General features: G+C 52.3%; 2 protein-coding genes across 3 annotated transcripts; one reads left to right on the top strand and one right to left on the bottom strand.

Annotated features, from left to right (window-relative positions):
* Positions 1–978: 978 nt before the first annotated feature.
* Plscr3 (phospholipid scramblase 3) lies at positions 979–5,980 on the top strand. Of its 2 annotated transcripts, none has more exons than XM_042670764.1 (8): positions 979–1,068; positions 1,277–1,461; positions 1,739–1,974; positions 2,054–2,096; positions 2,196–2,416; positions 2,662–2,823; positions 4,867–5,028; positions 5,201–5,980. In XM_042670764.1, exons 2-8 carry the CDS (start codon positions 1,455–1,457, stop codon positions 5,255–5,257), a joined length of 888 nt encoding a protein of 295 aa, XP_042526698.1. In that variant the 5' UTR covers positions 979–1,068; positions 1,277–1,454; the 3' UTR covers positions 5,258–5,980. The 2 variants fall into 2 exon arrangements, with proteins under 2 accessions (XP_042526698.1, XP_042526699.1); XM_042670765.1 differs by having other exon boundaries at positions 1,001–1,068; positions 1,281–1,461.
* Tnk1 (tyrosine kinase non receptor 1) lies at positions 5,945–14,217 on the bottom strand. The gene is made up of 12 exons (XM_042670763.1): positions 14,045–14,217; positions 13,836–13,906; positions 13,556–13,747; positions 12,962–13,117; positions 12,576–12,859; positions 12,083–12,356; positions 10,185–10,279; positions 9,189–9,353; positions 8,844–8,923; positions 6,930–7,228; positions 6,750–6,845; positions 5,945–6,663 (listed from the first exon to the last, which is right to left on the bottom strand). The coding sequence occupies exons 1-12, from the start codon at positions 14,205–14,207 to the stop codon at positions 6,550–6,552; spliced, it is 1,989 nt and encodes a 662-aa protein (XP_042526697.1). The 5' UTR covers positions 14,208–14,217; the 3' UTR covers positions 5,945–6,549.
* Positions 14,218–16,937: the final 2,720 nt, after the last annotated feature.

Genomic DNA, 16,937 nt, shown 5'->3' on the forward strand with positions numbered 1-16,937 from the left:
TAAAATCTTTTGGTAGGGGTTTGGGATGTGGCTTACTAGTAGAGTGCTTTCCTAGCATGCATGAAGCCCTGTTTTCGATTCCTCAGTACCACATACACAGAAAAAGCCTGAACTGGCGCTGTGGCTCAAGTGGCAGAGTCCTAGCCTTGAGCAAAAGAACCTCAGGGACAGTGCCCAGGCCCAGAGTCCAAGCTCCAGGACTTGTAATAACAAACAAACAAAAAAAGCAAAACAACAACAAACTTTTGCTGGGTTCCTCGCTGCCCTGGGGGCCATGCCCAGCCTGCAAAGCCCTACCTGCACCTGGACAGCACTCTCTCTAAATGCATGCATCTTCGGTTTAACTCCATCCCAGGGGTGCAGGACTTTAAATTCCTGCAGACTATCTCTGCTGAGGGCCCAAACCAAGAAAATCCCTCTTTTTGAGGAAGCTTTTTCTACCCAAGCTTCCCCCTCAGGCTCACCTCACGCATGCTTATCTATTGACACCCGCGTGGTTGCGGGTGCGTAAAGGAAGTACTGCCCTAGCAAGTGCTTGCGTGGGTCACCTCTGCGTCAGGGAGAGAAGACAGGGAGGTCGCCCTAGGGAGGTGAAGAACCCGGAGCCAGATCTGGAAGCCAATGAGTGAGGGTGAAGGGTGTTGCGCTGCGTCAGCGAGGTCCGAGCCGCCCTTGGGAGGAGGAGCCCAGGGGCCTGCTCCTCCTGACGCCGGAGCGCAGCGACCCCTTTCCACCAAGGGACGCTGAGCACTTATTGCCTGCGGATCCGGAGACGGTAGCCCGGCTGGGGCTCAGTCGATCGCCTTTCATAGGCCTCGGCAAACTCGGGTAGCAGCAGCAACCGGAGCGGAAGGGGCAGTCACCGCGGCGAGGCCGAGGCGCCGAGTCCCAGATCCCCGGCCCCGGGGGAGGAGCGGCGGCCTCCTCCGTGCGCAAACGCGCCGCCCAAGTTCGGGGGCGGGGCCTGGACGGTCAGGGGCGGGGCCAGACGCGAGACCCGCCTCCACCAGCGCCTGTGAGCCGCCGAGTGCGTGGCCCGGGCTTGTTTTGGGGAGGCGGGGGCTTCAGGTGAGCCCGGGCATGGAGGGATCTGGGAGACCTCCCTCGAGGTCAAGCCATCGGTCTGACCGGAGGTCCATCTGTCCTGCCGTTCTCCCACCACCGCTTCCGCGGAGAATGGGAGAACAAAGGGAGGGGGCGGCCCTGGGGCCCCTGAGGGATTTCGGGGTCCCAGGTATCCGGCTCCGCCCACTGACACTTTCGGTTTCTCCCCGAGTCAGAGGCGCCGCCCTAGAGACCCTGGGCCGGCGCTGGGCGCAGCCAGCCGCCTCTTCGCGTTTGCCTGTCCGTCTTTGTGTCTGTCTCTGTGTCTGTCTGACTGCCTCCGAGCTTGCCTCCACTTCCACAACTAAGCCTCCAGGACACGACTCCCTGCACACCTTCACCCCTTTCCCATGGCAGGTAAGCAGGTGTTAGCTAGGGGAGGAGGAGAGGGTCTCCGTTATCCCCCACCCCACCAAAGTGGGTGCCAGCTGCCGCACACATCCTCCAGGAATGTGCTCCGACGGGCTGCGTGGGGCCCTCCCTTCCTCCCGGGGAGCCACCGCCCTGCTCCCCCACCCCATCTTTCTCCGCCAATTCCTACCACATTTCCCGCGGAGCCTCGTGGTCCTTGGGCTGGGAAACAAGATGAAGCTGCGTGCGGGGTACCTTTCTAACTCAGGCTTGCCCTCCACAGGCTACATGCCCCCTACAGGCTACGCCCCTTCGCCCCCACCTCCCTACCCAGTGACCTCCGGGTACCAGGAGCCTGCGCTGCATCCTGGCCCCGGGCAGGCGCCAGTGCCCCCCCAGGTGCCTGCCCCCACGCCTGGCTTCGCCCTCTTCCCTTCGCCGGGTCCTGTGGCCCCAGCGCCTCCTGCTCCCTTCTTGCCACTGCCAGGGGTGCCTTCTGGCCTCGAATTTCTGGTGCAGGTAAGTGGGAGGGTGATGGAAAGGGGACCTGGGCATTCAGGCTGGATGGCTGATTCAGCACTGCTCCCACTCTTTTCAGATTGATCAGATCTTGGTTCACCAGAAGACTGAGCGAGTGGAAAGTAAGTGGAAGGAGGAGCCGGGTTGGGCCTCGTAAACCTAGCAGGGATGGTGGGCGTCTCGGTCGGCGAGGCGCCTGAGCCTTAGCATGTCACCCTTAGCGTTCCTAGGCTGGGAGACCTGTAACCGGTACGAACTGCGCTCAGGGGCCGGGCAGCCTTTGGGTCAGGCTGCGGAGGAGAGCAATTGCTGCGCCCGTCTGTGCTGTGGCGCCCGCCGGCCTCTGCGTGTCCGCCTGGCGGATCCCGGGGACCGTGAGGTGCTACGCCTCCTCCGCCCGCTCCATTGTGGTTGCAGCTGCTGCCCCTGTGGCCTCCAGGAGGTGGGCGGAGTGGAACGGTGCCCTGGGGAGGCTTCGGTGTGGGGGTGGAGTGGGGAGAAGTTGAGGAGGAGAAGGGCCAATGATGGGGCAGGCTCAGGGTGAGGGGTGTGGCTTGTGAGGGGATGGGTGGTGGTGATGGGAGTTGAGTGAAACTGCCCACCAGAGGGATGGGAAGAGCCAGGACCAGTGAGGGCTTGGGCCAGGTTGCTCTGCCTCCTCCAATGGCCGTCTCTCTCTCACTCTAGATGGAAGTACAGGCTCCTCCTGGCACCACCATTGGCCACGTGCTGCAGACTTGGCATCCCTTCCTCCCTAAGTTCTCCATTCAGGATGCTGATCGCCAGACTGTCCTCCGAGTGGTGGGACCTTGCTGGACCTGTGGTTGTGGCACAGATACCAACTTTGAGGTACCGGGAATAAGGGAAGATTTCCTAGCCCTTCATGAATCAGGATAGCAGCTTCCATGAGGCAAGATGGCTTGATGAAAGTCAAAGCACTGAGTTCCTTAGTCTAAAGCCATTATGACTCCTACCAGATTTCTAGTTTTCTTTTAATCAGAAAAGGGATACTAGCTGGGCTTTGGTGGCTCATGTCTGTAATCGATTACTAGCTTCCCAAGAGGTTCAGATCCAGAGGATCTAGATCAGAAGTTATCCCTGGCAGGAAAGCCAGTGAAACTCATAAGGCTTAGCTGAAAGAAAATGGCCACATGGTTCAGGCAGAAAAGAGTTTGGGAGGGGGGCAGGAGATGGAGGCATGTGCAGAGAGGGGAAGAGAAGGGAAAAGAAGAGGCCATTTCTGGTGGGATTGGAGTTAATGTGAGGGGGAGTGGCTGTGGAATCTATCGGGTACAAAGGAAGCATGACAGGGGCGGTCCAGGATATGATCTCAGAGAAAGAGGCAGTAACTGCCAGTTACCTGGGTTACAAATGCTGGGCGGAGACTTCTAGGGAAGGGCCCATGTCTGCACCCAGGAAGACTAGTGAGGAAGGGGCCATTTTTTCACGGGCACACCTAACAGACTCCATCTCCAAAATAACCAGCAAAAAAGCAGGGCTGGAAGAGTAGCTCAAGTGTTATGCCAGCTGTGCAAGCAAGCAAAACTGAGTTTAAACCTCAGTACTACCAAAAGAAAACAAAAAGAAAGATGATACCATAAAAGTATGGGGAAGAAAATTACATTTTCTAATTGGGGAGGTAGAAGGATGATTACTCTTTAAGTCTGCCATATTGCTGAGCCTATGTGACAGATGTACATGAGACTCTGGTTTAGGCCCTGCCACAAGCACTAATTTGACATCCTGGCTTGTCTTGCCAACCTAAAAGTCCAAATGACCCAACCAATTTGAGGTCCAGGTGATTACCTTCTCACCATGCCAACTTGGAGCCTGGAGAACCCAAAGAAAGAATTTTGGAGTGAAATTTGGGGAAATAACCTTGGTTTCTAGAAGACAAAGGTCCCCCACAGAACCTTGAGTTCTTTAGGGCATTATTTCTTGTGCAGATTAGGGAGAAAAAAAAGGTGTCAACCAGAAGTTTTCTGTTCAGGTGCTTTACGTAAGGTAACTTGTAAAAAGTGAGTCACTTGTTAGTCAGCGGGAGGTTCTATGATGAGAACCAATTAGAAAGGAGATTATTGTGTGGATGGGAATGTGTGGAGTATGGGGTTCTCATAGGACTAGAAAGTCCCCAGTCTTGAGCCTTTTCCTACCTCAGACTGGGCTGCAGGAAGGATCCCAGAGCTATTGGACAGTGGTGGAAGCAGATGGACAGGATATCGAAGGAAATAGCTTCAGTCCTAGTCACTGGAGACTGAGCATAGAGAAAAAAAAAAGCCAGGAAGTCACTGTGAGTTACCACCCACTTCAAAAGGGCTTGTTTGCTGCTGAGCTGAGAGGCCAGTGGAAACTGTATGCAGAGCCTACAGCTACTTGTGCACTGTCCCATCATTCATAGGCTTGGGTCATCTCTAGAAGAGGCTCACATGTAATGCTAGACAGAGTATTCCCTGCTTTTCAGATTATAGAGTCACTCCTTTGAGCAGACATATCCTCTAGGAGCCTACTTAGCTGGCAAAGTACAGCCAGATTTTGGCAGCTTCCAGTGATGTCTCAATTAGGCTACTGTACCAACTGTGCGTGTTGAGAACATTGGTAACCAAAGCAAACCTAGCAACCAGCATATACCACTGATGTTCAAATATGTCACTCATGGTCTTTGGAGAGTAACAGATTTGAGTCTGAGTCTTTATTTTTGCTCTGCCCTTGTAGCATGATCCCAGGGGCCTTGTTACCCCAGCTGTTATATGGAAGCCCAAAGTTGTTGAAAAGATTCACTGGATGGATATAGGGTCTATACCCAACTGTAGAGTGAAATTAACAGCATCCACCCAACTGTGGAGGGTAATTAAAGGCATCTGCCCCAGCTGAGACCTCCCTCCCTCCTGACAGGTTAAGACTAAGGATGAATCCCGAAGTGTGGGCCTCATCAGCAAGCAATGGGGAGGGCTGCTTCGAGAAACCCTCACAGATGCAGATGACTTTGGCCTCCAGTTTCCAGTGGATCTGGACGTGAGGGTGAAGGCTGTGCTGCTAGGAGCCACGTTCCTCATTGTGAGTGGGCTGCCCCTGCCCCTCCTCTTCCTGTCACTCTTGTGTTGTCATTTCCTAACTTCTTGAAAGTTGGGGGCCGTTGTTATGGGGGATTACCAGTCCAGACCTGGGTTGTAATAACTGAACCAAGTTGGCCCAGCCAGATCTCCTGTTGACACTGGCTTCTCCACAGGACTACATGTTCTTCGAGAAGCGAGGAGGCACTGGACCCTCTGCCATCACCAGTTAGAAGCCACCTCAGGATGAGGAGACCATCATCTCAACAAGAATTCAAGATGGTCGATGGCCGTGGCCTGGACACTCCTCAGAGGCAGCCCCTTCCATGTAGAGGACAAACAGGGATGTGTTGAGTGCCTGGGATCTATGTTACCCTATTCCTATCATCTCCCCCGGCCTCCTTCACCTGTGGCCCAGAAGAAGGGGGTATGTATGAGTCTTTGCCTGCTACCTCCCACCACCTCCCTGTAGTTCTTGGGCACACTGGCATGTCAGCTTTCAAACTTTCCTTGCTCACTCCCTCCCACATCCTTTAGGGCCTCATTACCAGAGGCCTTTTTTTTTTCCTGCCAATACTGGGTTTTTGAACCTTGGCCTCCCACTTGAGCTAGGGCCCCAACCACCAGAGGGAGGTTTTAAACCACAAAACTATGGGTTTACAACAGGGCTGGTGGGAGATGGGCAGCACCAAAGATGGAAGATATGCCACCCTTCCCCTGCTTGGCCAGTTAGTTCTGTCTCAGACTATGGCACTTTCAGGGGCTTTCCACCTGTCCACCAACAGCTGTAGAGGTTGGACCCCAGTGCCAACTTCCTTTCCCCCTTGGGCCCTGCCCACAGCTGGTGCTTGCTGTAGCTTCCTGTGCCTTATTTAACCACCCCTTCCTTCCCTTGCTCTAGGAAGGAGGCTACGTCTTTGTATGTTGTATTCATATAAACTTTGTAACTTTTTGAACATTGGAAGATGTATGTAATTGGGGAAGATAGAAGAAAGTTGGTATGGGGAAAAATCAAAAGGAACTAACAATAGTTGAGCTGTTGTAGTTAATCCGTGCTGTTAGGACCAAATGCCTCTGAGTCCAAGAGGGCAATTTTCATTACCCATGGTGGCTCTGGATCCTATCAAGACATTTGGAGTCATGTGCCCCAATTCAATATGGCTGCTTCCATCATGCAAGATGGATGCCCCATAGCATCCACTGAGGTATCTAATTGAGGATGACCACTTCATCATTGCAACAAGTAGAAGCTTCCTTTCCTCTCAGTCCTCCTCATCTCAGGCATGGTATAGATCCTTCTTGGCATGGTTAATGGTTCTTTGGCCCTTGGAGGCCAGAGGGCAGGGTAGGGAGGAGATAATCAGTGCCTGATCCTGGACTCCCCTGGGTTCTTCCATTCCTGCTACAGCAGGTAGGAAAGTCTGCCTCTCTGAAGACCTTTTCTGACCCTGCTTGGTCCTCAGTAACCAGCCCTGTGAGGGCTTCAGGTGCTCTATGCTGGTGTCTGTGCCCAAGGAAGCAGAACTCAGGACCGGGCCAGGACGTAGCGGCTGGCGGCTGAGAGGTCCCACTGGTAATGCTCCAGGATGCGCCGGCAGTCAGCTCTGGACCGGCTACTCAGGTGGAAAAGGTGGTCTACCTGTGGAACGAGAGGGAGGGCAGCTGCTGACAGGCGGGCAACATGGTAGGAGAAGAGAGAAGCCTGGGAGAGGAGTCTGACTTTACCTTGAGATTCCGAATGGCTGTAACCACATCTCCTCCAGAGGCTCTCAGAGCCACCTGGCACTCCTGGTGGGTGACTCCATGCACGCTCAGCTCTACCTGTGGATGACAACAGTTTTGTTCCGATCTCTGCGCTTTCCTGCAAGGCCCTTTGGATACTAGACCATTTTAGTGAGGCCTCACCTCTATAATCTTCCTCTGCCACTCAAGGTCAGGCAAGGGGCTTCCAGAAGGGGAAGTGGCTTTATTGGCTCCGGGTGCTCCAGGGCATTGGGTGTGGGGGAGTTCTCTTTTGGGTAAGGGAGGCCGTGCCCTGGGGGGCTGGCTGGGCTGAGAAGAGCTGGAGGCAAAAGTAGGGCGTGGAGGTAGGTCTGTGGGTCCTCGGGGAACAGCTCTGGCATGTCGAAGTTCTGGGGGGCTTGAACCACCCCCTGTTGGGCGAGGGCCCAAGGACAGAACTGACTCCAGACTCTTGGAAATGCCTGCACAGTTGAGAAAGAAATGACTTAACAGGATGCCCAGATGTTGGGTCTTAGCTTCTTGCTTGCTGTCTTCACCTGCACTGAGCTGAATGCTTTTTACTAGATTTTTTACATGAGCTAGGTGTATTAGGTAGGATAACAAAGCATGTGGGGAAATGATTGTTAAGACTTAGGTAGCTAGACTGGATAGGATGGCTCCAGCCAATAATAATCTTAGCTATTTGGGAGGGAGAGATTGGGGAATCACAGTTCAAGGCCAGCTTAGGCATTAGATTTCTTGAAACACTATCTCAGTCAGTGGTGGGGCACACATACCAGTTATTAGAAAAGCACAATGGCTAAGAGTGCCGCCCACACCTATTAGCCCCAGAAACATGAGGAAGCACAAGTAGGAATATCATACCCCAGGGTAGCCTAGGCATAAATGAGACTCTACCTCAAAAATAACCAATGGAGCCGGGTGCCAGTGGCTCATGCCTGTAATCCTAGCTACTCAGGAGGCTGAGGATCACAGTTCAAAGCCAGCCCAGGCAAGAAAGTCCGTGAGACTCTTATCTCCATTAACCACCAGAAAACCAGAAGTGGCGCTGTGGCTCAAGTGATAGAACGCTAGCCTTGAGCTGAAGAACTCAAGGACAGCACCCAGGCCCAGAGTTCAAGCCCTACGACTAACAAAATAAAAATAACCAATGGATCTGGGTGCCAATGGCTCATGCCTGTAATCCTAGCTACTCAGGAGGCTGTGATCTGAGGATTGTGGTTCGGAGACAGCCCAGGCAGGAAAACCTGTGAGACTCTTACCTCCAATTAAGTAACAAGAAGCTGGAAATGGCCTTTTGTGGCTCAAGTAGAAGCTCAGAGGCAGCGCATAGGCCCTGAGTTAAAAAATAATGGAGAGCTGGGAATGTGACTTAGTGGTAGAGTGCTTGCCTAGCATGCATGAAGCCCTGAGTTCGATTCTTCAGCACCACATAACAGAAAAAGCTGGAAGTGGTGCTGTAGCTCAAATAGTAAAATGCTAGCCTTGAACAAAAGCAGCTCAGGGACAATACCTAAGCCCTGAGTTCAAGCCCCAGGACTGGCAAAAAAAAAAAAAAAGCTAATGGAAGATGGGGCTGGAGGTATGACTCAGGTGGTTGCATACCTGCCTAGCAAGCTCAAGGCCCTAAGTTCAATCTCCAATATGGTCAAAAAAGAAAGACAAAACAACTAAGTGGCTGGGGGCCCAGAGAACTAAGAGCATAGGGCCAGAGTGGGAAATGCTGACCAGTGGGTAAGATAGGGGGCCTCCAGTCTCAATAATAGCTATGATGGGGCTGGGAATGTGGCTTGGTGGTAGAGTGCTTGCCTGGCATGCATGGGTTTGATTCCTCAGTACCACATAAACAGAAAGCCAGAAATGGGCCTTAACTCAAGTCCTTGAGCTGCTTTTGCTCAGGGACAGTGCCCAGGCCCTGAGTTCAAGCCCTGGGACTCAAAAAAAAAAAAAATAGCTAGGATTCCCACAGACAAGGGGAGGGAAGAAATCTTACATGCACAGGCACAGATACAGGGCAAGGGGCAGAATTGGAAGGTGGTTCTTGATCTCCAGCCCCTGGAGTCCCACCAAACCCACCTTTCATTTTTTGCAAGGGCACATTCCTTCTCTGGCCTCGTGCGGCTGGTAGATTCCAAAGATTTGCCTTCTCTCTGTCCCTGTTAAGAGAGGTGACCCAGTTCATCCTCCACCCTAATCCCTACCCTCACATATCAGTCAGTATTCTCTCACCAAGAACAGGCTTCCAGATGTGCTGGGACTTGGGGTGGGGGAAAAGCTCCAACAGGGAAGCCAGCCCTGCTTCACCTCCAGCTGTGCTCTGGTCCTGTCCCCAAGGGTTTTTTTTTTCCCAAAGGAGTTACTACATTTTGTCAGATACCACCACCACTGTGTGACCACCCCAGGCTAGCTGTGTCTCCTCACCTATCTGTGCTTCCTTGGTGTCGCTCTCCCCTGAGTGGGGAGCCTCTGTGGACTGGACGGGTAGCTAGTGGGCCCCCTAAATCCACCAGTGTCACTGCTGAGGCTGGGAAGTTGCCCATTTTGAAGGTGCGACCATTCTGGCCTTTCCAGGTTGTAGAGTCTGGGCTGTAGGAAGAGGAGCAGAAGAATAGGCAGAAGCATGAAGAAGAGTGGCCATTAAAGCCAGGTGCTGGTGACTCGGCCCCTGTAATCCTTGCTATTCAGGAGGGTGAGATTTGAGGATTGTGGTTTGAAGCCAGCCTGAGCAGGAAAGTCCATGAGACTCTTAGCTCCTCCAATTAACCACCAAAAAACCAGAGGTGGCACTGTGGCTCGAAGTGGTAGAATGCTAACCTTGATGAAAAAGCTTAGGGACAGTGCCTAGGCCCTGAGTTCAAGCCCCATAACCACCACCACCAGTAACAAAATTGACCACTGAGTTAAAGCCACATTTAGCTTACCAGGCTGCATCTGTCTAGAAGAAGGAAATCCTTTTTTCCTCCAACAGAAAAGGGGTCTATGGGCTATCTGGGGCCCTGATAGAGTGAGACTGTGTTAGACCTGGGCCAAGAAGAGAGAGAAGACCCACAAGACCAGAGTTCAAGGTGTTAGGGAATACTAGAAAGCTAGGTCTCAAGGGTGAGTGGGTAACTAGGTACCCTAGCTCACTCTTATAATCCTAGCAACTCAGGAGGCTGAGCTCTAAGGATTGTAGTTTGAAGCCAACCAAGGCAGGAATATCTCCAACTAACCACCAAAAAGCCAGAAGTGGAGCCCTCAGCAAAAAAACAAAAACCTAGTACTGGCACATAAGAGGAGGGAGAAAGAAAAAAAAAAAGAAGACCCACAAGGCCAGTGTTAAAAGAAGTGGGGAAAAGTAGAGAAGTGACTAGAACTCAAGAAAGATGAGAAAGGGAGGCCTCCCCTGGGAACACTTGGGATGCCTGAAGTTGTCACCTGCCCTCGATGATAGTGATGGGGTCACCAGACTCCATCCGCAAAGCACCTGACTCGGTGACATCTCTCACACATCTTCCCTCACGAGGCCAGGCCTGTGGAGACAAAAGAAGGGAAGGCTAGGCTTTTGGCCTGAGGCACCCATCAATCAGACCCATACTAGGTATGTCTTCTAGGCTGGGTCCTGAGTGGTACTGTTCCTATCTCCTAGTTGTAACCCACTTAGAACTAGGGGAGAACCACCTGGATTCCTTACCAACCTGGACAGGCCCAGGATGCAGAAAGTATCCTACGGGGGTCAAGGAGAGAGCCATCCTGGTCACTAATTTTACTCTACACCCAAGCCTGTCAGGTCCGTGTCCTAGGTACTTCTGGGAAATTTCTATTCCTTACCAGTCCCACTTCCTCAACCCATGCCTCTTCTCATTGGTTTGATTTGGTTTTGCCATACTGAGGTGTAAATTTAGGGCCTTGAAATTGCTAGACTAGCATGATTGCACAGCCATACCTTTAGCCCATCTTCCTTTCACTTCTCTCTCTTTTTTTTTTGGTCATGGGACTTGAACTCTGGGCCTGGGCTCTGTCCCTTGGCTCTTTAGCTTAAGGCTAGTGCTGTACCACTTGAGCCACAGGGCCTCATGCATGCAAGGCAAGCACTCTACCACTGAGCACTTCCCAGCCTCTTCCTTTCACTTCTAATTCATGGCCATTGTCAAGGCAATCCCTCTAAGTCATTCTTGGATCAGACTAGAATGAAATAATATGTAAAGTTGGTTTGTAATTCCTTGCCTTTCTATGGTTCCAATAAACCCTCAGAGTAGGGGCTGGGAATGTGGCTTAGTGTAGAGTGCTTGCTTAGCATGCATGAAGCCCAGGGTTTGATTCCATGTACACAGAAGAGACCAGAAGTGGAGCTTTGGCTCAAGTGGTAGAGTGCTAGCCTTGAGCAAAAGAAGCTTAGAGACAGAGCCCAGGCCTGGAGTTCAAGCCCCAGGACTGGCAAAAACAAAATAAAACCCTCAGAGTAAATAAAAGGACTAAATTCCTTTAATAGCAGATATAGGGCTGGGAAGGTGGCTCAGTGGTAGAGTGCTTGCCTTACATGCATGAGGCCCTGGGTTCAATTCCTCAGCACCACATAAGCAAAAAGAAAAAAGCTGGAATGGCGCTGTGCTCAAGTGGTAGAGCGCTAGCCTTGAGCTGAAGAGCTGAGGGACAGCGCCCAGGCCCAGAGTTCAGGCCCCATGACCAGACCGCCCCCCCCCCCCCCCCAAAAAAAAAAAACAGCAGACACAGGGATTTAGGGAAGGGCCTTAGAGTCACATAGACTGGTGCAGTTGTGTGACTGTGACATCACTAATCTATCAGTATCTAAATCACTCTATTTGTTTAATGGAGATAAAAATAATTACCTCATGAGGTTGTTGAGACAACTAAATGACTGTGTAGGAAGGTCTTAGTACAGTGAGTATGACTATAAGAAGGCCTAAAGCATGGTACAGTGAGTATCTCATACTGTCAAGTACTCTGTGCCTAGCCAGAATTTCGTAACATGCCCAGGAACCCTCTGGGAGGCAGCCCTGCTCACTTGGTAACCTTATTACTTCTATTTCCCCTCACCCCACTTGAGGCTTCTTTTCCCTGTCAAACACTCACAGGGACCTACTGCCCTCTCCTGAGCCCCTTTTCTGGCTCAGACACAGAAAGCCCAGCCTTTCAGCATACTGCCTCCCCAGGTCCCAAAGCACTCTGAAAGCAGGGATTCAATGTCTTGTACAGAGCTTGATCCCAGAGTCCAGCACAGGCATCAGGTTACATTGGTCTTAACGCATGGAATCCTGTGATAGAGAACAGAGGAAAGCCAGGCTATGTGTATCTAGGGAGTGGAGGGTCCCCACCTCTTGGAGCAGCCCTTCCAGGTTGGCAAAGCTTGGACGATCCGCAGGGTGGGGGGCCCAGCAACGCAAGGCAATCGAGTAGAGGGCTCTAGAACAGAGGGGAGGCCTTGGCAGCCGAGCTCGTTCCTTCTCCAGCCGATGCAGAATGAGATATGGTGGGACCCCAGCCCAGGGTTCTTCGCCTCCAGAGAACATCTCCCACAGCGTCACTCCAAACATCCACACATCGGAGGCGGACGAGAAGGCTCCTTGGTGCAGGCTCTCTGGGGCACACCTGCGGAAGTAGAAGCACCCAGGAAGTTTGCCTTCTATTCAGTAGTACCCACAGCCAGGGTGCTCCTGTCTTCCTTGTCTTCCTTTTCAAGCCCTTCCAGGTCTGATGAACTCCTGGTCCCCGCCTCCTTTAGAGGACCAGCCCCCCTCCAAATGGACCTGGCTGGTCTGTTGCCCAATCCCAGCTGGAGCCCACCCACCAACAGAGCGCCTTGCTCACCAGGCATAGGGGATGGGGCGGGGCCCGCCCATGACATAGCGCCCGTGGGCGCCACCTAGAGGCCGCACCAGCCCGAAGTCGGCCACTTTAATGGTCTGTGGGGAGGCCAGCAGCAAGTTGCGGGTAGCAAGGTCCCGGTGCACCAGCCCGCGGGCCCCCAGGTAGGCCATGGCCCCTGCTAACTGCCTCAGGAAGAGGCAGAGCAGGACCACGGGAAGTGGAGGTGTTGGGGCTGGGGCAGTTAGGCGTGCATGCAGGGAGCCCAGTGGTGCCAGCTCCATCACCTGTAGGATACAGTGGTCTGAGCCATGGTCTGGCCCCAGCAGATACTCCTGCCACACACCAGCTCCAGGGCTGCAGGGGTACCAGCATTAGCATCTTCTCACCATCTGCAGAGGCTGGCCCAATACTAGGCCATGCAGTTGCAGCACATGTGGGTGCTCCAGGTTCATCATGATGGACACCTCTCGGAGAAAGTCTCCCAGCTCAGTGCCTACTGGACCTTCAGGACCCGCCCTAAGGGATTTGACAGCCACTGGGATCTATAGGTGGAGGCAAGTGTGTAGGTGTGTTGGGGGAGAAAGCATGAAGACTGCAAGAGAGCTAGGAGTGGGTGACTCATGCCTATTATCCTAACTACTAAGGAGGCTGAGATTTGAGGCTCAGTTCCAAGCCAGCCTGGGCAGAAAAATCCATGAGACTTTTCTCTCCAACTAACTAGCAACAAGCCATCAGTGGAGGTGTGGCTCAAATGCTGTAGTGCCAGACTTGGGTAAAAAAAAAAAAAGCCAAGTAAGAGCTTGAGACCCTGAATTCAAGCTCAGTACAGGCCTATGCACATGTGTGCATACCCCTACACACATACATGAGCACATACCATACACACTGGCATGCCCTCCTCCCCCACAAAAAAAAAATACATGTTTCAAGGAACAGCTTGTTCAGGTACCCTGGGTGAAGTTTACTTTGTAGACACTCACAGTCTGGCCATTGGGCAGTGTCCATAGCCCTTGATGTACCACACCAAAGCAGCCTGAACCCAACAGCTTGCCTCTGCACACAGCACCTTCTGGGATCAGACATTTGAGGCCCCCATCTGGCTCTGGGAGGACTGGCAAGCTCTCTGAGGGTGTAGTGGTCTTCCTCTGCTCAGGGGCAAATCCCCCCAGGATCTGAAATAGGAGTCGGCACTCAGGTATGCAAGGCCCTGCAGAATCCTCCCTGCCCCCTCTAAGCCCGTTAAACCCCAGGACCACATACCTTGTAGACCCAGTTCTTAGGCTTGATTCCTGAACGGTATCTCTTCAGAGATTCAGCCAGTCTGCGCTGGGCTAAAGGAGGCAAGAATCAGAGGGCTTGGGTGGAGGTGGGGTGCAAAAATATTTATAGGCAAATGAGGGCCGGGGTGAAGGAGCGTGGGGTCCACAATGGATAGACTGGGGAAGGGCATTAGGGCAGGGGTTCCTCACCAGGTCTGCCCATGCCAATTCCATCCAGGTCCTCAGGCCTTACAAAGTCGAAATGCTCTGGCCTAGTGACATTAAGTTCTTCAAGGATGGGCCGATAAAACTGGGCCAGCTGAGTGTCCCGGAGCAGCTGAAGTAGCCACAGGGAGCTGGCCTCGGGGAGCATGTCTGGAGAAGGACGTTTAAGGATGACAGCAGTCACCCAAGACACTCAAATGCCATAAGCAGGACATCTGCCACCATCCTCAATGCCCCCCATCAGAAACTCAGAATATAGGGCACATGAGAGGGATCAAGGAACTCTGCCGCTTATATACACATCTCAGGAAGCACACTTCCTTTTCCCCAAGTCTGTAGGTGCTCTTCCCTTGTACCACTGAGAAACATGTCCCGTTCATACCTGAGATTTCAAAATATTACCTACCCAAACTAGACTCTAGCTACACTCCTGGCACAACTCTAGAAATATGAAATACTGATCCTGCATCCCTAGGATACCCAGATATAGATTTCTGTAGACCTGAGCTACACCCTTGCATACACTTGAGATACCTCCCCTCCCCGCGCATGAGGCATTTTTGCCTGGGACACACACCAAAGACACTCAGATATCACATACACACATACACACACTCACACACACACACACACACACACACACACAAAGATACACTGTCTCTCATACATATTGAGACAGATACACTGCAAAACATGCTTAAGACAGCTAGATACACTCCAATATGCACTGTGAGATGCCCAAGTTTGCTTTTCCATACCCTCTCACATGCAAGTACTTGAGACACAGCAATTCACTGCCTCCATACATTTAAGATACCCAGTTAGGCCACCTTACATGTCTGAGGCACCAAGACTCATAAACTCACAACAAATCAGGCACCAGTGCCTCATGCCAATAATCCTAGCTACTCAAGAGGCTAAATTCTGAGGACTGGGATTTGAAACCCACCCTGGGAAGATATATCCAAGAGATCTTTTTTCTTCTTTTCTTTTTTTACGTGTGAGACTGGGTCTTGAACTTGGTACCTGATGCTTTGGCTCATTGGCTAATCCTCTACCAACTGAGCCATGCTTCCAACTCCCTGACAGATTCTTATCAACTACTACAAAACTGGAAGTGGAGCCAGGCACTGGTGGCTCACACCTGTAATCTTAGCTACTCAGGAGGCTGAGATCTGACCATCGCAATTCAAAGCCAGCCCAGGCAGGAAACTCCAAGAGATGCTTATCTCCAATAAACCACGAGAAAATCAGAAGTGGCGCCGTGGTTCAAGTGGTACAGCGCTCGTCTTGCGCTGAAGAGCTGAGGGACAGTGCCCAGGACCAGAGTTCAAGCCCCACGACCGACCAAAAAATAAATAAATAAAAACAAAAACAACTGGAAGTGGGGTAGTAGTGGCTCAAGTGGTAGGATACTCATTTTGAATAAAAAAACAAACAATAACAACAACCAAACTGAAGGACAGCACTTAGGCCCTAAGTTCAAGCTCCAGTAGCAGCACAAAAACAAAACCTTCTCTAGGCAAGCATTCCTCCCTCTAACTCTCACACCACCCAAAGGTCATCCAAGGATCATAGCTAAAAAGCTACCCAAGAAGGCAACATGGGAAATTAAACAGGCATTTTGTGATGGGCTGCTAAGTGAAGGCCAGTGTGATCTCAAGGATTGCCCACAGAGCCTCCTTGACTCCACTTCAAAGTGGCTCCACCAACCTTCAAGAAAGGAGGCTCCAGGCCTCTAAGTACTGGCTGTCTGCACAGATGCTCTTACACACACACACACACACACACCTGGACACAGGTATACCACCCCTCTCCCCTCTCCCCTCTCCTCTCCCCTCTCTCCTGTCCTTAAGCATAGAAGAAACACAGGATCCCAGGCCTAAAAGGCAGGCCTGGCACTGCATGTCAGAGGGAGACAGGAGGAAAGGAAGAACCCAGGGAGAGGAGGGGAGACTCACCTCCCCCACCCCACACACCTTAAGACCTCAACAGACTACTGCACTGCTCTTTTGGCCGCAGCCCACTGTTCCCCAGTTAGATATGGACCCTTACCTGGTGAAGGCGGAAGCAGCGGCTGTGGAGCCGCCCAGATTGCCAGCACTAAATCCTGGGCAGGGCGGAACCTGAGGCCGCAGAGGGCGGGTCCTGGCAGCTGGCTCAGAGCCAGGTAAGGGCAGAGCCTCCAATATTCCTGGGGCACCAGATGAGGGTGGCCTGGATGCCTGGCACTCCCTTCCCTTCTTCAAGGCTGGCTGGCCCCCAGGCTAGGAGAAAAGTCCCTTACCTGACTTCCCTCACGTTCTCTTTCCAGCTCTCCAAAGAACTTTCCATCCCTTCCAACTCTTTCCTTTGGATGGAGCGCCCTCTCTCCCTAAACCTTTCATCTGTCTCTCACCAGGAGCCACCTGCCAATAGGTAAGCACCTGGTAGAGTTACCTGCTTAGGCTAGGAGGAATGTAGGCTAAGCAGAGCATAGGCACTGCCCAGTACTAGGAGAGTGACCCTCACTGCACAATTTAACTCAGTAGGGGAAGCCAGGCCAGTGGCTCCTTTCACTGACATTTGGGGGTGTGGGTGTGGGTGTGAGGTGTACATGCGCACATACACGTGTGCTGGTACTGAGGTTGAACTCAGGGCCTTTCATTTCCACTTGGCTTTTTCCCTCAAGACTAGCGCTCTACCACTTGAGCCAAACCTCCACTTTCCACACCTCTACTTCTGGATCTCCTCCCCTGCCTCCCCCCCCCCTCCCCGATTAATTAGAAGAGTCTCAAAGATTTTTCTACTCTGGCTGGCTTTAAATCAAGATCCTCAGATCTCAGCCTCCTAGGTACCTAAGACTGCAGACATGAGCTACCAGGGCCTGTCTCACTGA

This window comes from Dipodomys spectabilis, unplaced genomic scaffold, assembly GCF_019054845.1.
Source record: "Dipodomys spectabilis isolate Male_0828 unplaced genomic scaffold, ASM1905484v1 ptg000576l, whole genome shotgun sequence".
Classification (NCBI taxonomy): Eukaryota; Metazoa; Chordata; class Mammalia; order Rodentia; family Heteromyidae; genus Dipodomys; species Dipodomys spectabilis.

Coding starts and splice junctions, on each gene's coding strand:
- Plscr3 (XM_042670764.1), top strand. Junction 2,097..2,195: donor GAAGACTGAGCGAGTGGAAA/GTAAGTGGAAGG, acceptor TGTCACCCTTAG/CGTTCCTAGGCTGGGAGACC. Junction 5,029..5,200: donor TAGGAGCCACGTTCCTCATT/GTGAGTGGGCTG, acceptor GCTTCTCCACAG/GACTACATGTTCTTCGAGAA.
- Tnk1 (XM_042670763.1), bottom strand. CDS start 14,207: ATGCTCCCCGAGGCCAGCTCCCTGTGGCTACTTCAGCTGCTCCGGGAC. Junction 10,280..12,082: donor TGGAAGGGCTGCTCCAAGAG/GTGGGGACCCTC, acceptor TTGTCTCCACAG/GCCTGGCCTCGTGAGGGAAG. Junction 7,229..8,843: donor GCCCTTGCAAAAAATGAAAG/GTGGGTTTGGTG, acceptor TCAACTGTGCAG/GCATTTCCAAGAGTCTGGAG.